Source organism: Terrapene carolina, unplaced genomic scaffold (assembly GCF_002925995.2).
Source record: "Terrapene carolina triunguis isolate 2854851 unplaced genomic scaffold, T_m_triunguis-2.0 Scaffold67, whole genome shotgun sequence".
NCBI lineage: Eukaryota > Metazoa > Chordata > Testudines > Emydidae > Terrapene > Terrapene triunguis.
In genome coordinates, this window is record NW_020664418.1 from 22,051,236 (window position 1) to 22,074,471 (window position 23,236).

Genomic DNA, 23,236 nt, shown 5'->3' on the forward strand with positions numbered 1-23,236 from the left:
CTTTTTGTCTAGGTTTGTCTTCCCAATCAGGTACAAACTCTATGTAGATCATTTATATTGCAACTACAGGGAAGCAACAACTTTTTAACCAAAACACAATCCTAAACTAATTAAAGTTTGTCAACCTAAGAAAAGTTCGGATGGTTTGTACTAACTTTAGCTATATGTGGATGACTTTACTTTCCTTTTTACAGTGATTAAGTGCTAGAACCTTGTTTTAGCACTAGTCAAATATTGGGTTACTTTAAAGAGAAAACATAAGTGCTTGTTCCTTATATGCAAATATTTAAGCTGCTACGGTACTCATTAAACTTATTATCACTAACTAGAAATCAAAAGCTGACAATAAAATGGTATGTTTCAGTAAAACTATTATGAAAAGGTTCTAAACTTCAGTGTGAGTTTCTGCCATGCCCTAAAGAAGGAGTGATTTTTATATCTAGATTTATGGGGTGTGACTTACTAGCTGAAAAGTTGGATGCTGTGTCGTACTAACATGTATGGCCAAAAATAAAAAACTGGATTTTTTTTCACATTTTTTCAGTGAAGTAGAAATGACAATGAAAAATTATTTGTTTTGTTTTTTTTTCTGGGAAGGGCATCCTTGTCTCTATGGGAAATGTAAATAGTTACATTGTGTCAACTGAGGTTTTCTGTATCTGTTTAAACTAATGATTTTTTTTTTAAGGTCTAGAATTTAAACATAAAATGGTTTATAAGGTGCCTTTTAAAAAAATCATCAAATTTAGGCCTTGATCTTATACGTTTCTTCATGCAGATAGATGCTTACACTTGTGTAGAACCTTGTTTAAATCACTGGGGGTCTGTGCAGGCACATGCATAGATCTTATTGCAAAACCAGCAATTTAGGGCCTGTCTAGACAGGCCCTTACTGGGGCCCCAAAGACTAGACTTAGTCATGTGCTTAAGTTTACACACTATGGGCTTGTCTACATTACCCACTGGATTGATGGGCAGTGATCGATCTAGCGGGGTTCGATTTATCGTATCTAGTCTAGACATGATAAATTGACTGCCGAGCGCTCTCCCGTCGACTCTGGTACTCCACCGGAGCGAGAGGCAGAGTCAACGGGGGAGTATCAGCAGGTGAGTAGATCTAAGTACGTCGACGTAGCTGAATTTGTGTAACTTAAATTGATTTCCCCCCCCCCCCCAGTATATACAGACCTATTAGTAGTTCCATTAAAGTCTATGGAGTGTGTAGCATTAAACATGTGTAAATCTTTGCAGAATTGGGACCTGAAACTTAGGACTCAAAAACTTTTAAACTAAAAAAGTGGCCCCAAGAAGATCAGAAAATCTATGTATATCTTTAATTTTATAAGTATTTTAACTTTTTTGTGGTGTTGCTATTGTGTTTCAGGTTGAAGACAAAATAACCCCAGAGCCCAAGATTAAAAAGCTGGAACCAGTACTTTTGCCAGGTAAATATTAATCAAGGATTTGACAGAGGTCTACATAGGGTTATTTTTTTTAGTGCCATCTATTCACTCTGGTAGTATTTGTAGGATTAATAGCATGCACGTAACGCTATTTTTCTCTACTGTTTGACCAATAATAACTTTTATTCTAACCTTAATGTAGTAATTAAGGGAATGCAGCTTGTAACTCAGTAAGAAAATCTACTGACTTTTGTCTGTGAAAGATTTTCTAATTTTGTTTAGTTGTTAACTCTTGAAACTAAACATAGGTGGGTATTTGTTTTGTTACAGTTTTGTAAAATTTCATGCCTTAATATTTACTTGCTTATCTGAAACAGGAAAGCACTGTAATTTGATAGCCTTTGTGACACAGCGTTTAGGGGGTTCTCTCTTTGGATCACCAGATTTAGGCTCCGATTTTGCAGTCGGATCCACGTGGGCAGACCTTTGCGCCTCTGGTTCGCCCTGCCTGTGTGACCTGGGTGGCAGCTCTGTGTTAAAGTCTTCATTCCTTTTCTCTTACTGAATATCCAGTATCTGATTCTAAGCTTTTTGAACCTGTGAAATAGTTTGAAATACTAATGCATAATACTATTTCAAGAGAGTGTGATGGAAGGAAGGAGTAGCTTTTTATCATTCTTTATAATCAGTAGTTTATATCAGAATCCAAGATGTCTGACTGCTTGTACCACCTCTTTATTAAGAAAATAAAACTTTTGATTTAGCTATATTATCTCAGAGAAACATGGAATTATAAAATCTTGTTCTGACGTTAAAAATTCCATCAGCCTACTATACTATAGCTATTACTTGAATCACAAACTATTCCTTACTAATTAGAGCAATAAATATAGTGGTTGATTGCAAACATTGCTTGGATTTTGTGGGAGTATTTTTGTTAGAACAGATCTAAGCATATATATTTAAATACAGATAAGAAAAATAGATGACCTAAAGTATCACTTACTTTAGTGGGACATTGTTATCATGTCTAAAGAATAATTAGATAAATTAGATGTATTCAAGTCTGCAGGGCCTGATGAAATTCATACTAGAGTACTTAAGGAACTAGCTGAAGCAGTCTTAGAGCCATTAGTAATTATCTTTGAACTCCTGGAGGACAGTAGAGGTCCCTGAAGATGGCAGAAGGGCAAACATAGTACCTATCTTTACAAAGGGGAGGGAGAAGGACCCAGAGAATTATAGACCAATCAACCGGACTTCAGTACCTGAAAGATACTGGAGCAAATTATTAAACAGTCAATTTGTAAGGACCTGGAGGATAATGGGATTATAAGGAATTTTGTAAAGAAAAAATCATGCCACACCAACTTAATTTCTTTGGCCTGGTCTACACTACGACTTTAATTCGGATTTAGCTGCGTTAATCCGAATTAATCCTTAACCCGTCCACACAACGGAGCCAGTTACTTCGAATTAAAGGGTGCTTAAAATCGATTTCTGTACTCCACCCCGACGAGCGGAGTAGCACCAAAATCGATTTTGTAAATTCGAATTAGGGGTAGTGTGGCCGCACACCACCGAATTAATGTGGTTAAAATTAATGGGGTAGTGTGGCCGCACACCACCGAATTAATGTGGTTAAAAACCGAATTAATGTGCTTAGTGTGGCCGCGCACAATCGAATTTATACAATGTTTCCCAAATTCGAATTATCTAAATTCGAATTAATCTCGTAGTGTAGACGTACCCTTTCTTTGATAGGGTTACCACCTAGTGGATAGTGCAGAAGCAGTAGTCATGATATATCTTGATTTTAGTAAGGCTTTTGACACCTTTCTGCATGACATTCTCATAAGCAAACTAGGGAAATGTGGTCTAGATGAAATTATTATAAGGTGGGTGCACAACTGGTTGAAAGACCATACTCAGGGTAGTTAGGCATGGTTTGCTGTCAAATTGGGAGGGCATAGCTAGTGGGGTGCCACAGGGGTCAGTCCTGCATTCAGTATTAGTCAATATTTCCATTAGTGACTTGGATAATGGAGTAGATGGTATTCTTATAAAATCTTCAGATGATACCAGGCTGGGAGGGGATGCAAGCATTTTGTCAGCCAGGTTTAAAATTCAAAATAACCTTGACGAATTGGTCTGAATTCAACAAGATGAAATTCAATACAGAGAAGTGCAAAGTACTTCACTTAAGAAGGAAAAATCAAATGCACAACTACAAAATGAGGAATAATTGTCTAGGTGATAGTACTTCTGAAAAGAATGACTGAATATGATGCAGCTGCAAAGACAGCTGGGGTGTATTAGCAGGAGTGTTGTATGTAAGACACAGGCGGTAGTTGTCCCACCCTATTTGGGACTGGTCAGGCCTCAGCTGGAGGACTGTGTCCAATTCTGGGCACCACAATTTAGGAAAGATGTGGACAAATTGGAAGGAATACAGAGGAGAGCAACAAAAATGATAAAAGGTTTAGAAAACCTGACCTATGAGGAAAGGTTACAAAAACTTCCCATATTTAGTCTTGAGAAAAGAAGATTGAGGGGCGACCTGATAAGTCTTCCAATATGTTAAAGGCTGTTACAAAGAGGACGGTGATCAGTTGTTCTCCATGTCCAATGAAGGTAGGACAAGAAATGAGTGGCTTAAGCTGCAGTGAGGGAGATTTAGGTTAGATTATTAAGAAAAACTTTCTAACTATAAGGTTGGTTAAGATCTGGAATAGGCTTCCAAGGGAGGTCATGGAGTCTTCATCAATCAAAGCTTTTAAAAACATTTGGAGAAACCCTTGTCAGGGATGGCCTAGATTTACTTGGTCTTGCCATAGCACTGAGAGTTGGATTAGATGACTTCTCAAGGTCTCTTCCAGCCCTTCATTTCTGTGGTTCTATGTAATCAGCTGTTTAAATTGACTTAGACATTACAACCCTCAAAGTGAACAAGAGAAGTAATAAGTAACTGTTCCAAGTGTGTACGTTAATTATTTCACCTACTTACTACCTGGTATTTGACTATTGTTAATCATCAAGCAGTACTAACTACTGCAGTGCTGTTGTGTATTGAGATAAAGTTTAGTGTGCTGAATTTGTGAGGGGGGTGGAGGGGAAGGAATCTTTTTGGCTAGAGTTCAGTATTTTATTTTTACCTGAATGAGTAATTATTGATTGACTGCATCTTCTTATGAAAGAAAGTATGGTATCTTGTTCTGGGGCTTATAAAACATAGGTACTTTGCAAACAGCAAAGATTGTTGTTTATCTGTAGAAAACAGTTAAACAGACTTTATGCTGTTCAACATCTTACATGCTACATTACAGTAGCAAACAACCAAAGTGTAGGGTTGGTTTGTTTTTTAAGGACAAATTCAGTTTGGGGTTTTTTCCCAAGAGGGAATAGGCCTTTGTGTACTCTGAATTGTTGAGTATTTTGCCCGCGTATTCCCATTACCGCCATTCCTTCCTGAGGTCACCATCCTTCTGCATTAGGAGCATTTGTTCAGGAAATCACTTATACCAGTTAGAGCTGTTCTGTAATTGGTCTGAGAGGTGAGTTAATTTCAAATTAGTGCCCCAGCATGGTGAGGGCAGAAGTGTAGTGTTGTGGTTAAGATCTTGGGAGATCTGAGTTCCATTCTTCCACGATTTTCCTGTGTAATCTTGGGCAAACTGCTTCATTTTGTGTGCCAATCTATAAAGTGGGGTGGATAGTAATTCAGAATGTCACAGGATAAATTAAATGACTTCTATGAGACTACCTCTGCTTAAAGCTAAGCATGTGCTTAAGTTCATGTCTGAATATAGTTAGTGCCGTAGAAAAGTCTATAAACACACACACTATGGTGCTATAGGTGTTGACTTCTCGATGAGACATAAAGCCAAGTTTCTGTCCAAATTCCAATTTATTTAATTACGTTCTGCTTTACTTGCCTTCCCCTTGCAATTAATTGAATATTGTATTCTTGATTTCCTGACAATTGTTGTATAATGTTTCCTATGCCGTTAAAAAACCCACCGTATGTTAACCCAGTGGAGCTAAACTTCAGGGGTTGAAGACTGATATATAGTTAGTAAGTTGTTTTATAATCCTTTGAGATGAAACTCTGTAAATGAGGGTAATAATCTTAGTAATTCTGACAACTGCAAATAGCTGGTGTCTCAAACTGTTAATTCCTAAAATGTAGTAGTTTTGAGAAAACAATTGAGTTAGTAGAAACTAGAATCCGAAGCTAGAAGTTTGGTGAAATACTCATCATGCTGTCTTCTAAGTTTTGTTTTGTGTTTGAAAGGGGGTGGGGACGGCAGGTGGAGTGCTGTGGCTGGACTACAGTATTGCCAACCCCAAGCATTCAAAAATCCCGGGACGTTATTAAAAATAAATTGAGTCTTTAGGGTTCATGTTTTCAATCTTTTTCTCTGCCACCAGGAGGCTTACCTTTTTTTTTTTTTTTTTTTTTTTAATGAAAACTCAGAATCTAGTGTAATCGCATGACTCCAGGGAGGTGAGGTGCTAAGAAAAGACGAGCAAATTTCGTGAGTCTTGGATTTAAAACCAAATTGCTGTCAGTACTGGGACTGTAATAGACAGTGAAAAATTAATCATTTTATGGCCTCAGGGCATTTTCATTCTCAAATTAAGTTTGAAAGTTTCTTTATATGTAATTATATTCAGAATTAAAATCTGTTTTCTTTTACCTTCCTCTATGTTCTTCCAGTCCAGTTTCCTGATCGAGAATGCTTGCCACAGTTGTTTGGAACACTGGCCTCAGCAATAGTTTCTCCCCCTTTGTTTTATTAGTTTATTGATCTGAACAGGTTACATTTTAAACATATTTCTAATGAGCAAAGTAGAGAAACAGCAAGTAGTCTGGCAGACAGCCCCCCGCAGTGTGACATACCTAGTTAATAGAATACTAGCTGGCTTATTTTTGGAGAGTTGACTGATGATTTTACAAATTGTGTACTAGAGTAAATCTTGTATGTAAGTTTTCTGCTTACAAGCAATCTTCAGGGAATTGGTTACACTAGTTGCTGTTCCACTAAAAAGTTCTATAGCATTTGAGACATTGTCATAAGCATTTTGAAAATTGTATAGTATACAAAATGTGTCCTGAATTATATTCTAGCTGTCTTATGTTTAGATGAATTGCCAACCATGCTGTGCAACAGAACATGCAACTTGACAATAGACCTCAGTGGAGTTTTTAAAAACAGTTTTGTTTCATGTTGTTCATACCCAGGACCTTTTGTTCTGCTCGCATGTAGTCTATGTTCTAAATTTTGTATAAAGTCTAAATCATGGTATAGTGTTTAGCCAGGATGCAGGCAAACTGATACATACCCCTGTGCTATTTGTTCACCTTCGATTTGTGACTCCACTTCCTAACGGTAAAATTAAAAATACTGTATAGATGAAGATTTAAAACCAAGCTTTTGTAGACAGTATCATTCCTAATAACTTTTGAAATTATAATATCCAATTTGTGCTTACTGGAGGAGTACTTAATGAAAACCAAGGTCCTTTTTCGTTTTTACAAGAGGTAAAGTAACATCTTAAGTACTATGGTCTATCCAAATGGTGAACATATGTACTTACCGCTTACATAGCTCTGTTCATCTGCACATCTCGTAATGTTTTATAGAAAGCGGGTAAGATTCATTATCCCAACTTTTCAGATGAGAAAATTGAAGTCCAGATAGTAAGTAGTGACTTACCCAAAGACACACAGCAGGTCAGTGGGAGAAGCAGGAATCTGAGAATTCACAAAACATGTGTGGCTTTTCTCATGCCTCTGTCCAGTGGAAATCTTAAATCTCCCACTTCAAGGGAATTACTTGTCTTTATAGTTTCAGTAAGTTAAGGAAAATTTCTGAAGCCCATTCCTACTCCTTGGCATGGAACCCTGAATACCTTCCTGATTCAGCCAAGCTCTCTTGCTGTGAAAAGGAGAGCAGATTACAAGTGTTCTGCTCAGCAGTTGCTATTTGTGTCTATACAACTGCTGATCTCTACTCCTCCACTGGATGCTGAATCAAGGATCATGGCAGTGTTGTAACACTGGGGAGTCATGTGAATCAAAGCTTTCTGACTTCAGAGCTAGGGTGGGATTCTACCATCTAAGTGAAAACTGATCAAAGTGAAGAAGTCCACAGTTCGCAGAACTAGCTGACATTCTTAAATTAAATTGCTGTATGGGGGAAGGCAGGCCCCTCAGGGCTAAAGATCTCCACCTCCCAGGACTGTGAAGGTGTAGGGGTTGTAAGCAAATGTACAGTCCTCCCAGGATTATTCTAAGGCTTCCTATCCACAAGCAACCATTTTCTGAGTTGTCTTTTCCTGTCACCACCCACATCTGCTTTGCAGAGCTTAGAGAAGTTTCAGAAGCATAGTAACTTCGATGGGAGTGAGCATAGGGCAGGACAAGCAAGGGACTGCATGGGGCAGCAGGAAGTTAATTCACATTAGCTTTGCACCGCTTTCAGTAGCTCCACTGGTCAGGCTGGTCAGAAATTTTCCATCAAAACTGATTTTCAATGGAAAATTGGTTTTTCAGTAAAAGCAATTTTTGCAGAATGTGTCTTTCTGTAGAAAACTTTGACTAATAATATCTAGCTTTTACATGGTGCTTTTCATCCATAGATCTCAAAGCACTTTACAAACGAGGTCAGTATCATTATTCCCTTTTTATCTACATTTTCCACAGTGTGCAGGGAAACTCTTCCAGCCGGCTCCATCTACTGGTCCAGAGTCACTCTCCTGTACCAGCCTACCCATCTTCAGAATTGAGAAAGGAAGTTAATTTTCTGGATCCTTTTTTCCTCCTCCCCCTCCCCCCTCTCGCTCATGGGGAGGAGACACAATATGTGTGTGGTTACCAACGTAACCTAAAAACAGTTCACAATTAACTAGTAAGAAACACACATTCTTTATATTGCTGTGAAAATGGATATTTCTGTATTCAAGAGGGACAGCACCATTTCTTCTCTTACATATATAAATAATAATTCCTTTAAAATGTTGCTTTTGTATAATAATCTGCTGCCAGGCAAGTAAATAGAACTTAATAACTGGTTTTCAGTAATGTGCCTTTATAACAACCTAGCTAGGGAAGGCTGTTTAGCATTCTTCTATTTTTTATAAAAAAAATATACACTATAAATTAAGTAAAACAAATTAGGTAGCACTTTAATTTTTCCAGACTCTGTCTGCATCAGCGCCATAAAGGGTGTGGTAATAGTGCTGGTTAGACAACTGTGCTACAGAAGTGGGAGCAGGGGAGAAAAACTTGGACTTTTGAACTCTGCTGTTGATCAAGGGTCTGACCCCAAGAGTACAGCGTAGAAGTCAATACTGTAGTAAAATTCCCACTGACTTTGCTGGTACAGGATGAAACCTTTAATAAGTTTGTAGTCGGGTTATCACATGGCTGAGGCATAGCTCAGTGGTTTGAGCATTGGCCTGCTAAACCCAGGGTTGTGAGGTCAATCCTTGAGGGTGCCGTTTAGGAAAACGGGGGTAAAAATTATGATCTATGACTCCACAAGCTATTAGTGGTCACACGCATCATAGACATGTGGTTTATTACCAAGTGAGTGTTCCATATTTTTGAACCGGTCTATTAACGGGCCTATGCCCTGATTCCTAGATACAGAACTGTTCTTCAGTTGTGTTGGTTGTACTGCCTAACCTTGCCTCTCTAGGGCCTTGTCTACACTACAGGGGAAATTCGATCTAAGCTATGCAATTTGAGTTCTGTGAATGGCTTAACTCAAATCGATGTAGCTTAGCTCTATTTACCGCGGGGTCCACACTAAGTGATTTTGATGGGAGATGCTCTCCTGTTGACTCCCCCTCAGTGTGGATTTGATTTAAATCAAATTGATTAAAATCAAATTTATTGATTTTATTCAATTTATTCAAATCGATTTAAATAATGATTTAAAAGCACTAGTCCGGAAGACTCGATTTAATCATGGATTAATACATAAAACTGCATTCTTGTTGATTGTTATAACCTTAATACATAGTCTTCATAACTCAGATAGATGTAGGCTTCATTTTTAGATGGTACACACTATACATTTTTAAGTGATTTATTTTGAAAACTTTTCAGATTAGTTTTACAGCTATATCAGAAAATGAGTGATTGTTTGGTTCTTTCATTTACCAAAGGTAATTGAAATAGATAGTTCACCTCCCAATGACTTCATAAATATCTCCAATTCAACAGATTAATCATTAATATTTGGAGGATTTTCTTGCCATGCTGTATTAGGAGGAGAACATCACCAGACAGACATTTAAATTGTTTTATTTCACTAAAACAACGTTATGTATTCTGAATTTTTTTCTTCAATGGCAAACAGAATATTTTAACAAAACAAGCATATGAATTTTTGAATTTGGTTAAACATTCAAGTTTTTTAAAATCAGGTTTGTTTTTGTTAAAATTGTTTTTAACGAAAATAGTTAAATGAAATATTAAAAAAACCCACAAAAATTAAATTGACTATGTCAGCCAGGTCAACATGAGAAATTTAAAATATTGGCTTCTGCAGCTAACTCTGTCGTCTTCACCTTCATTTTCTGTTTGTTCATAATCTGGAAAAGAAAAACAAGCTTTCCTGCTTTTTCAGGTCCCAAACGGTTTCTCAGTTTGGAATGAATTAGTCCAAAGGAAGAAAATATTCTTTCTACACTGGCAGAAGAAGTTACTGATTTTAAAAGTGAGATAAGCACTTGGATTCAGACACGGTTGAAGTGATAAAGTGATTTCCACCAGTTCACTGGTGTGACTTTCTTTAAAACATCATCAGCAAACCTATATTTCTTGAATGGTTCACCCTTAGCTCTGAAGTTTAATATAGTTGGCATTATGGAGGGATGATTGCTGCATGTCCATGTCATAGCCAACTCCTCTTCTTCAGCAGTTAAGATTTGACCCTGTTACCAAGTATTGAGAATATCTGCAAGAAAATGAGCTGGAGATAGTGCTTGTCCCATTCGTTTTTTGTAATGCTTGTAATTTAACTCTGTTATTGCATATTTCTCTTTTTAAGATCTCACTCAGTTCCTTCCAAATTTCAACAGTGTCAGCAATAAAACAGTTATTTCCCTGCATTTTGTTCAAGGCTACAGAAATAGGCTTCAGGGTAATCAGCATGTGTTCAACATTTCTCTTAAGCCCAATGTTGAGACATTTGGCTGTGACAGTGCCATCTATTTTTTCACAATTTTGTTCACAAACTGTCATCAGATTAGGCCAGTTCTTGATATAGTGCTCAAAACAGTCCACTACTGAGTTCCATCGCACGTCTTGTCGGAGAGTTAGTTTGGTTCCTCCCATTTTTTTCAGAGCAGCTGCTACAAAGTGGTTGTTACGGAAGTATTTTGCAATTTCAACAACATTAGCCTTTATTTCTGGAACACTGAAGTCTTTGGCTAGGAGTTGCATCAAATGAGCACTGCAACCGTATATTAGCTTGGGACTCTCTAAATAATATCTTCTCATCTTGGATACATTTGCAGCATTGTCTGTGACCAAGTTGCATACTAGACATTTGAATTTTTTTTCACAGTTTGTTATAGCTTTTACTGCTACTTCTTGTAAGTATTCTGCTGTGTGTGCATTTCCTGATGTATCAATTGTTTCTGTAAGGAAGACATTCCCTTCTTCTGTTGTCACATAAGCACATACAACAGGATCATTGTGGACATTGCTCCACCCATCAAGACTCGGGTTAACAATTTTACCCTGTAGACCTTTTGCATACTGCTCACTTTCTCTTTCATACTCTTTATCCAACAATTTGCCTGCGACATCTGCTCTGTTGTGTGGACTGTATCCTGGTCGTAATGACTGAACCATGTTAAGGAAGTGTGGGTTCTCAGTCATGCAGGAAGGAGAGTTTGTTGCATAAACAAGCCGGGCAATTTTTTGATCAATTACCTCTTTTTGTAATCTGCTGGTTCTTATCACAAACTTATCTATGGTTGTTTCTGGATGATGGAGATTTTTTTTTTTTTTCTTTTTGCTTCCGGTGATATACTGTGGCTATGTGACATACATGATGTGACTGAAACGCTATCATTGGCAGATAACTCTGAAACTATAGAAAATGATGGTGATCTTGAAGATGGATAGTCTTCAGAATCCTGTATATTGAGGATGGATTCTCCTAAACAAAATAAGTCAATGCAGTTATTTAATTATTACCATACTACTTATTTAGTATTACTCATTGTATTCACTGACACTCAGTACTACTTTAAAGGTGAAATTGTAAAAGGAAGATCTGCCTATTTCAGCTCTTTATTTTTTATCACAACGGCATCTAAAATGATAGTACCATAGAGTAACAACTATATCTTTTTGCTCAAACAGAATTCAAGAATAGTCCAGAAGGAAGACCGGCAGTACTAAAGAGTGAAGTTTGAAATAAAATAGTTTACCAACCTGAAGATAGGTTTTCCCTTCTAGTGAGAGAATGGTATGGTAGATCTCAAATCAATGAAGCTACACTCAGAAAGACCTCAAGACTTCTGGAATATGCCGCTCAAACACTTTCACTTTTGTTTCTCCTGCCTGTCTCTCCCTTCTCGCATTTATCTCCAGACTTTTTCTCCTTGTTCAGATCTATTCCTCCCCCAACCATCTTCTATTCATTGAACTTTTTGAAACTTTGCACTTTTAGAGAGAGGGTTTGACTCTGTGTACACAAATTTGCAGAGGGACAGTAGGAATGAGGTCTGTTATTTTTCACCTCTCTCTATATATAGATACAGATATTTATTTAAAAACATTTTTGCTGTTAACAAGCATGTTGTCTATGGAGACACAAATCCACAGTTTGAGAACTGTAAAACTACGCATCTCTGATGGTATCTTCTAGACTGAGCACTGAGTCCCATTGAGTAGATAGAAAGATTAACCTAAATAATCTATACAGGAGCCCTATAAGATTGGGTCCCTAATCCATGAACTATTGGAACTCATTTATAAAACTTTTCCTAAAATTACATGAATATATTGTCTCATACTGTAGAATTAGAATTTATAATCCGTATTCCATGATGAGATGTCTTTGAGCTATAATGTATCTTAATTAAAACTATCTTTAGATAGGTGTTTTCCTCAAAAAGCATTTTATCAAAAAAATCCGATTTAAACTATTTTATTTATTTATTTATTTATTTTTAAAATCATTGATTTTTATCCACCCTGCTCCCCCTACTCTTCTCCATCTGGTGAAGTACAGGAGTTGCCGCTAGTTGATTCCCCTGGTAAGTGTAGACAAGCCCTAAGTGAGCTAACCAGTCCTACTTCCTAGATCTTTTATACAGGAGGACATCCCAAAGTTTAGTAACATGTGAAAGTCACACAGAGTTATTTGTCCATATTTTCTTGAATGCACTGGTGAGTACACTGCACACATATACACACAGTAGTACAAGGTAATGGTTCTGGATCACGTTTCCCACAATTTTGGGAAATGTACTATTTTGTGGATGAGCTCAAACTATGCTGGCTATATAACCATGACAGCTGAGCATGCCAGAGCCTGGTAACACATAATATAGTTTTATTCTTTGTATAGAGAGAGCCTTTTATGCTATTGATCCTTCAGATATGACCTTATGTGGTTTTCTTATTGTAAATGAAGAGCAAATAAAATTTTGTGATACTGAGGGCCTGCTTCTGCACTCACTTCATTGTTCAGGTAGTGTAAAACTGGTGAGAGCAGAAGCAGCTCCTTGGACTACAGATAACTCTTCTTAGCAAAATAGAAAAGGTTTAGTGTAAGCTTAACTTTGTGGAAAAGTAAATATACACATGCACACTCAAACCTTTCAGCTAGTGCCTTTTATACCCTACCCTTTTGTTCGTACAGTCTTCCCATATTCCCTCTTTTGTACATGTATGATTGCAGTGATTGAAATGTGCAGTATATCTTCAACAAGGGGCTGCCCTTTTAATGTCACTTGAAAGAGAGCAGATTTACATAGTATGGCGTGTGATAGGTGACTTCTTTAAATGTAGTACTCATTTGACAGCTGTGTAGATTTAATGACTACATCAAAAAGAAGACATGAAACATGAACATTTAAAAGTATGTAGCTGTCAATGGCTTTTTGCTTTGAGTTAGTATATTTAAATTCTCTTCAAACAATTTTTAATATAAAGGTGAAGGACACCAATAAATTCAAAATAATGGATTGTTGTTACTGAAAAGGGGCAGCTTCTGATAGCCTGATATTACTGAGAATCTGGGTGTGACAAGTTGGCCCCTCCTTGGACAGTCTCCAGCACCAAGTCAAAGCATAACAGGTACGCCTGCCTCAGTTTTCCCTTCAGTGATTCCCAGAAGTAGTCCAACAAAGGCTTTCCAAATGTGTGTATATAGCTCTTGCTGGGCTAACTTGTTACAAAAGAAATCCCCATGCACATAAACGGTAACAGAAGTCCCACAGCCAGAACCCAGAGTTCACCAGCATAGTTTAAACCAGTGATAATCAGACCTCAGTGGTTCAGGAACCAAATTAGTGATCAACATTACCCAAATGAGCCACAGTTGTGTGAATTCATTGTTTCATTTACTATAATACTATATAGTCATATTTAAACAGTCTGACAGGAAATATTACACACACAGACCTATATATTTCCCCTGTCAGACTGTTTAAATATGACTATATAGTATTATAGTAAATGAAGCAATGAATTTACATATATTCACACATTCATACATATTCTCTCTCTCCCCTCTGTCACAGCAAAATGATTGAACAAGTATTATTGTTTTATCAACTACAATTGGTTAATAACATAGTGAATGTCCTGATTGGTTAATAGCTTAGACTGGTTAATAATTAAATTACAGTGTTTTTAATATATGCTGCAAAGAGCATAAGGAGACATATTAAAGAGCCACTTGCGGCTCTCAAACCTCAGTCTGAGTATCACTGATCTAAACAGTACATTCAGTCTTCAAGACCCAGCAGTCTATCACACATCAAGTACAGCCATGGCACCTCTCATCTCGTACAAGGTCTCCGGTATTACTTCAATGACTTTTATCACTCTCAACTCTGGTGCAGCTCTGTTGTCTCTCACCATGCCTCATCCCCAGCCTTCTCTGGCCCTACAGCTTCAGCTCAGAGAGCCAGCAGGCATCTCCTCTGCAGCTCTCAGCCTCCAGCCTTCTTTAGCCAAGGCTCTGAGGCTCAGGAAGGTCAGCAGGTTAGCCTTTCAACTAGCTTCCTGATAATTCTTCCCCCTTTCCAGGAAGGGCCTGTGGAGAGCTTTCTGCTCTCTGCAGCTTTCCCCAAAGACCTCCAGTCTCCTGATCTCTGGCAGCAGTCATCTTCCAACCTTCTCTGACTGACTGACTCAATCTATAACCACCACCTACTATATTCCTCTTACATTCATGCCACTGCACTCTTACCCTGTTCTATATCCTTAAAAAAGGTAATAGAACTTTAATATCACCTCACTTTCTTGATACTCTCACTAAATCCCTCATAGTACATTCTGTCACCTTAAAGCATCTAAATTCTTCATAAGGAGCCTTTCTTTTCTGGGAACACTCATTGCTTTCCCATATCAGGTGATCATCTGTTTGTTTAACCTTACACGAGTTACGTATCCTTGTATCTATTCAATACATATAAATTATTCTTCAAATCACAATGACCAGTTAACAGTCTAAATGAGAGTCCGTCACTGATTCTTTTGATAACTTTGAAGTAGTGCATTATCCTCTATTTTGGGTCATACTTTATAGAATCTTCTTCCTCTTTACTCCTTGGTCCACAATTCTTGACTTTTCTTTTTAAACTAAACTTTTAAACTCCTGCTTACTCAGGGTTTTTTATATCAATTTCTCCATTTTTTTAAAAGCATTTTTCACTTCCTTATCAGCTATTTCATTGCCATGTGTCCCAGAATGTGCTGCAATCCAGGCTGGTATATGTTCATGCCTGAGCATATTAACTCAAACACAGTATTTCATTTATTAGATCACTCCTGCTTCCTGAGGTACCCTTTTTAATTCCCAGAATACCTGATAATGAATCTGAAAATGTAACAGTTCTGCAGTGAGCCTTATCCAGTTTAATGCTAACATTATTCCCAACAATTCAGCTGTCATAGTGGCTACAAAATTAAGTATTCTTTTGATTTCTCAACTACAGTCTCAGAGATGCAAAAGGCTGCTCCACTCTTCCTGTTTTTCATCTTTAGATCCGTCAGTATATATTCAGCAGTGATGACTCTATTTACCATATACACCTCTACCTCGATATAACGTCCTTGGGAGCCAAAAAATCTTACCGCGTTATAGGTGAAACCGCGTTATATTGAACTTGCTTTGATCCACCGGAGTGCACACCCCGCCCCCCCGGAGCACTGCTTTACTGTGTTATATCCGAATTCGTGTTATATCGGGTGGCGTTATATCGAGGTAGCGGTGTATAAACTCCTAAACTTTATCGGTCATATAGGACAACTTTCTCTTTTCTAGTCCTCTTACTTAACTTAAAGTGACTCTAGTCACTTAACTCTTACTTGCACTTAAACCCTATGAGCATGAGGGAGTCTATTGAGTCAGGCTGCATTTCATCTATTTAATTCCCAACATTCCTTGTATATTTTTCCAATATTCTTATCTTTGCTATTTCCCTTGACTTCAGACCAAACTGTCAAATCTAACACTTTCATTCTTAAATTGATGGACATTTCTCCAGTAACTACCTGGATTATTACACACAGTAGTGTCATTAGAAGTGCACCACATGCAATTCATAGTTCTTACTCAGTCTGTCGGGCTCTCCCATTTATATGGACAGGGTGCCCTCCCTTAAAACTCAATTAGGAGGCAGCTGAGGAGTCACAGGTGCACTGGATCCTGTTCCTCTTAAAGGGGCCAGTTACAATTTTCCCCCTAATTTTATTTTGATTGTGTTAGCAGCTTGAAGTCAAACAGTTAAGAGGTAGTTTGATGTTGAACTTTGGTTGTGGGTACTGTGGTAGAGGCTGAATTTAGCCATGATACAGCCTTAAAAATAGCCACCCCAAAACTAAAACTCCTTTCTCTGTGTTAAATGTCCTCCCTCTCGTTCAATTCTCCTTTAAAACCCATGACTCTTGATTAATAAAATAGTATGATCTCCTTAGTTCTCTTCTGCCACATCAGAACCACTTCTTTCATATTTTGTATTTTTGTCTGTTAGATTTAAGCACGTCAGATTTGATCTTAAAAGTAACACTGTCTGAATATATTTGTTATGTTATAAGTAACATCTAACATTACTATAACTGAAAGAAAAATGGCTTTAGATTTGCTTTGTGTATAGTCAATTTCACTGATTCACAGGCATAGCCAATTAAATAGGTTTATGTTCCACAATGCAATTCACTAGCACAGGGCCATGTGGCCAAGTGGTATCCCATTAACTTTTTAGTTAGATATTAGATCACATTGCAGGATTAGAATCTTAGTCCTTCCACCCATCCCCTTTTTTAAATAAAATTGAAAATAACTTGTGATTGTAAAACTACCAAAGCTAGCAGGAGCTGTAAGGCATTGGTGTAGCACCTGAAACTGTTTTAACTTCATTTTTTAAGTCCGTGCCATGCACGTGTGTGGAGCTCTGTTCAACACTGAAGAAATTACTGGAATTTTATTTGGAAAATATGTGTTTGAAATAATTCTCTGAAGTTTTTCTTTTTGCACTATATTTTGAGTTTATGCAAATATTACCAATCTTTAGTTCCATAAATTGTGGAGATTTTTTTTAGATTAATTTCCAGATTTTTTTGGCATATTACTTCTGCAAACTGATCTTTCATACCACAAAAAAATTAAAAATGAACAAAACACTTGACTTATTAGTTCCTAACATAAGCAGAGCAACAGTTTATAAACGCTATCTGCTATTATAGATCTGCATACATATCCTGTCTTAAGATCCAGTATAAACTTTGTGGTATGTTTCTGTGCATTGGCTTATTTATTTGTTTTGGGTATTATAAAGGACTGATTTTATGAGTTCTGTCCACTTCTATGAATTATCTGGAATTTAGATTCTGGATGCAAACTTACATTTGTGGACCATTTCATATTGATGTTCTTAATTTACAGTCAAGAATACTGAGATCTGTTTTTTCTTAAGTTTCTGACTTGTACAGATATGTTAGGTATTTTGTGAACATCTGTCTGAATTATTTTTCCAACTATGAACGGTTTCATGTAGTTTAGTTTTGACTGTATAGAAACCAGACCTAAAAATGGTTTTGCTTGAGTCTACTTTAAAATTAAATTTGTTTGTTTTTCCTTGTGTATTCTGCAAAAAAAGTGGGCACTATGCTGCCAGTTAATTTTTCCCTCCCAATGACTTCTGACCAGTGGCAAATGTTGTTCATACCATAAGTCACTAGAGAGCCTAGAAAGAGAACAAAATGTCATATAATGAGTTTTAACAGCCTACTAAACAAACTACTATACCACTTCTTTTTTTCCCTCCTGGCAACTAAACAGACTTACAGAGAAGAAGTCCTTAAAATATGCTTAGTTCTGGAGAACATCTAGTTTTGTGTTCGATGTAAAAGTTGACAAAACTTGCACTACTATAACTCAATATGTCCATTGCTGCTGTTATCAAGCATGTCTGTTTTGTATCCATGACTTAGTTACAAAAGATGAAATTATTTTATAACTTAAAATAACTGGTTGAAAAACATAACCATCTCCCCCAATAGCTACTGATGATTATTACAGAATCATACTTTGGAAATCTTCATTGTGTAATATAAGTAAGCAGATTGATGTACTGTGCAATACCGCCAGAAAAAAAAGAAAAGAAAAAAGAAACATCTCTATTACATTTGACTGATTATCTTGGAAGTTAAGGTTGGGTCAGGCCATCCACACCAGTACCTTGTTTGTTTGTTCTCACTCAGCATATTTCTAAAATTTACCTTTAAACTCTTTCATCTCTTCTGTTAAAAACTCTGAGCACTCTTCAGGCACTGTGCTTTATATAAAATTATTAAAATTGATATCCTGACTACCATATGAAAATGAGAGAGTCTGTTTTATATTTTTAAATGACATCCCATTTTCTCCATTCAATACTAACACATAATCAGACTAATTTTCCATTCTCTAGTAGCCACAGTATCAGGCTGTCCTATTGGAAAATGTGGGTACTGGTCTAATTTTCACATTTTAGAATCAACTCTTAAATGTAAATATGCATATAATAGAGTATTAGTATTGTCAAACTGATCACTGTAATATGCTGAACATAGAATACATATCAACTTAAATTCATGGGGAAATGATACTATATAAAATCTTAAGAACAGGTGGTATCATCTAACAAGCATGCCATTATTTCTTGATCTTTTGTGGTACTGCTAATACATTGTTAGAGCTCACGAAAATTCCCTAAAAAGAGCTTTAAAAAGTACTTCATGAGCTTATAAGTAGAATCTCATCAGAGTTTTTTTCGTTTTGAACTTCAAAGTCTCTACTGAGCATGCTGAACAGAAGATTCATTTAGAAGTGAATGAGAGAAAATTTACATTTAAATGCTTAGAGCATGCTAATAAACCCACACTATTTTAGTATTCTACTCTCCAACAAGGACAACTAGCAAACGCCAGTTAAATGATTAAAGATGCCTAAAGACTTCAATTTAACTTCATAATTAAATTACTGAATACTTCACTTTTTTTAGTTAAGAAAGTGTTCAAGTTAATTATTTGTGTTCAGATCCATATTTTGCCCATTATGGTTGGAACAAATATAAACAGTTATGCTAGTTAAAAATCTTGTTAAACATGCCTGTCTAAATATGCACTACCAGGATACAGATGCGTAAATACTTTAATTGCTAAATAGTAACTCCAATTAGTCTTTGATTTATTTTGCAATAGAAATGTAGGGCTTGAGAGGTCATCTAGACCAGCCTCCTGCATTTTGGCAGGACCAAGTATACCTAGACCAGTGGTGGGCGATATGCGGACTGTCAGGGTAATCTGCTGGCCTCCCTCGCCCAGTGCCCCACAGGGCAGAAGCCCTGAGCCCCGGCACCCTGCAGGTCTAAAGCCCTGAGAGGACCCACACACACACCTGGTGTCTGAAGCCCGGAGCTCTGAGGCTGCCCTCCACTTGACCCTGGAGTTTTTCTAGCATGTGGGGGGGGGCTCAGAAAGGAAAAAGTTTGAGAACCCTGATCTAGACCACATTTGACTAGTTTGCTTGTGAGACTGTCATGAGGGATTGTGTCAAAAGCCTTACTAAAATGAAGATATATCCTGTCTACTACTTGCTCCCCAACCCACCTTCCCCATCCACTAGGCCAGTAACTCGTTCAAAGAAGGAAATTAGTTTGGTTTGACCTGACTCGAATTTTTTCAGGCCCTGCCAACTTGAATGCTAACTTATCTAAATAGTCTTTAAACCTGTCCTTTCCCTGTTGTTGTTGTTAAGCCTCTGGTCACAGTTAACCTTTTTATTGAAGACTGAAGCAAAACAGGCATTAAACACCTCAGATTTCTTGATGTCCTCCATTATTAGCTCTCCTTCTCAGCTGGGTAGTGGACCTACACTTCACTTTGTTTTTCTTTTGATCCTAATGTGTTTATAAAACCTGTTCTGATTGCCTTTTGTGTCCATTGTTGTGTGTAACTCGTTTTGTTCTTTAGCCTTTCTGATTTTGTCACTACATGCTTGCATTATTCTTTTGTATTCATCCTTAACAATTTGTCCATGTTTTCACTTTTTGATCAGGTAATTAAAGACCTCCGGATGGAGCCATATTGCCTTATTATTGTTCTTGAGATTCCTTCGCATCTGGATAGTTTCCTACTGTGCTATTAATATTGTCTTTGAGAAACTGCCAGGCCTCCTGAAATACTTTTTCTCTTAGATTTTCTTCACAGCGGACTTAGGCACTAGGTTTTTGGGTTTGTTGAAATGTGTTGTCCTTAGTTTGCTGTCCTCACGCCTTTCTTTCCTTGAAATCTGTCATTTCATGATCACTTCCACCCAGATTGCCTTTAGCCATCAGATTTGCTACCAGTTCCTCTCTGTTAGTCAGCATCAAGTCTAAAATGGCTGTCCCCATAGATTCATAGATTCTAGGACTGGAAGGGACCTCGAGAGGTCATCGAGTCCAGTCCCCTGCCCTCATGGCAGGACCAAATACTGTCTAGACCATCCCTGATAGACATTTATCTAACCTACTCTTAAATATCTCCAGAGATGGAGATTCCACAACCTCCCTAGGCAATTTATTCCAGTGTTTAGCCACCCTGACAGTTAGGAACTTTTTCCTAATGTCCAACCTAGATCTCCCTTGCTGCAGTTTAAGCCCATTGCTTCTTGTTCCATCCTTAGAGGCTAAGGTGAACAAGTTTTCTCCCTCCTCCTTATGACATCCTTTTAGATACCTGAAAACTGCTATCATGTCCCCTCTGTCTTCCCTTTTCCAAACTAAACAAACCCAATTCTTTCAGCCTTCCTTCATAGGTCATGTTCTCAAGACCTTTAATCATTCTTGTTGCTCTTCTCTGGACCCTCTCCAATTTCTCCACATCTTTCTTGAAATGCGGTGCCCAGAACTGGACACAATACTCCAGCTGAGGCCTAACCAGAGCAGAGTAGAGCGGAAGAATGACTTCTCGTGTCTTGCTCACAACACACCTGTTAATACATCCCAGAATCATGTTTGCTTTTTTGCAACAGCATCACACTGTTGACTCATATTTAGCTTGTGGTCCACTATAACCCCTAGATCCCTTTCTGCTGTACTCCTTCCTAGACAGTCTCTTCCCATTCTGTATGTGTGAAACTGATTTTTCCTTCCTAAGTGGAGCACTTTGCATTTGTCTTTGTTAAACTTCATCCTGTTTAACTCAGACCATTTCTCCAATTTGTCCAGATCATTTTGAATTATGACCCTGTCCTCCAAAGCAGTTGCAATCCCTCCCAGTTTGGTATCATCCGCAAACTTAATAAGCGTACTTTCTATGCCAATATCCAAGTCTTTAATGAAGATATTGAATAGAGACGGTCCCAAAACAGACCCCTGCGGAATCCCACTTGTTATGCCTTTCCAGCAGGATTGGGAACCATTAATAACAACTCTCTGAGTACGGTTATCCAGCCAGTTATGCACCCACCTTATAGTAGCCCCATCTAAATTGTATTTGCCTAGTTTATCGATAAGAATATCATGCGAGACCGTATCAAATGCCTTACTAAAGTCTAGGTATACCACAGCCACAGCTTCTCCCTTATCCACAAGGCTCGTTATCCTATCAAAGAAAGCTATCAGATTGGTTTGACACGATTTGTTCTTTACAAATCCATGCTGGCTATTCCCTATCACCTTACCACCTTCCAAGTGTTTGCAGATGATTTCCTTAATTACTTGCTCCATTATCTTCCCTGGCACAGAAGTTAAACTAACTGGTCTGTAGTTTCCTGGGTTGTTTTTATTTCCCTTTTTATAGATGGGCACTATATTTGCCCTTTTCCAGTCTTCTGGAATCTCTCCCGTCTCCCATGATTTTCCAAAGATAATAGCTAGAGGCTCAGATACCTCCTCTATTAGCTCCTTGAGTATTCGAGGATGCATTTCATCAGGCCCCGGTGACTTGCAGGCATCTAACTTTTCTAAGTGATTTTTAACTTGTTCTTTTTTTATTTTATCTGCTAAACCTACCCCCTTCCCATTATCATTCACTATGTTAGGCATTCCTTCAGACTTCTCGGTGAAGACCGAAACAAAGAAGTCATTAAGCATCTCTGCCATTTCCAAGTTTCCTGTTACTGTTTCTCCCTCTTCACTGAGCAGTGGGCCTACCCTGTCTTTGGTCTTCCTCTTGCTTCTAATGTATTGATAAAAAGTCTTCTTGTTTCCCTTTATTCCTGTAGCTAGTTTGAGCTCATTTTGTGCCTTTGCCTTTCTAATCTTGCCCCTGCATTCCTGTGTTGTTTGCCTATATTCATCCTTTGTAATCTGTCCTAGTTTCCATTTTTTATGACTCCTTTTTATTTTGTAGATCATGCATGATCACTTACTCCACCTTCTGAAATAAGTTTGTCCCTAATACATGCGAAGAACTTACTGGAGACTTTGTATTTTTCTGTATTACTTTTCCAACAGCTGTCTGGGTAGTTAAACTCCCACATTCCTACCAAGTCTTGTGTTTTGGATGTTTGGTTGTTTAAAAAATGCCTCATCCATCACCTTCTGCTGATTTGGTGGTCTATAGTACACCCCTATCCTGATGTCGCCCTCCCTTTTTTAAATCTTCAGTTGGTCTGCCTTACTTCCTTCTGGAACTCAAATCAGTTTTTGATCCATAACTTCAGTTTTTATTGAAAAGGTTTATTTTAGGTGTTGTCTTATCTTCCACTGTCAGTGTAAAATGAAGAAACCCTTCCTAATATGTTTTGGTATCTTTCAAACTTGAAGAATACATGTAAGACTTAATGTGAATCGCTCAATGATTCTAATTTCACAGACCTACTTACACCCAGATAATATCAAATTTTTAACACATTGGAGTTACCATATGTTGGCAATTTAAGTAGGGTCTCTGTTCAGCAATAAAATGGCTCTGTAATTACCAGCAATCTGGTAAGTCAGCTGTACTTCATATCTCCATTCTCCAGGTGTTTTACAATGTAGGTGCTCTGTCCCCAGCTGGCAGATATTACTGCTGGTGGAAGATGAAAGGATTGCCCCTGAAAAAACTTGTTTTACTATAGAGAGGAGAGAATTTGGGGGCATGGAGTTTTAGTGGA

The 23,236-nt window shown here is 37.6% G+C and overlaps 1 protein-coding gene across 2 annotated transcripts in view; it reads left to right on the plus strand.

The window, feature by feature from the left end:
• Positions 1-23,236, plus strand: part of MTMR10 (myotubularin related protein 10) — a 60,937-nt gene that overhangs the window by 423 nt on the left and 37,278 nt on the right. For both annotated transcript variants that reach the window (XM_024193131.2, XM_024193132.2), the window contains exon 2: positions 1,385-1,445. In XM_024193131.2, the coding sequence (XP_024048899.1) occupies positions 1,385-1,445 (61 nt within the window). The remainder of the gene's footprint in view (positions 1-1,384; positions 1,446-23,236) is intronic.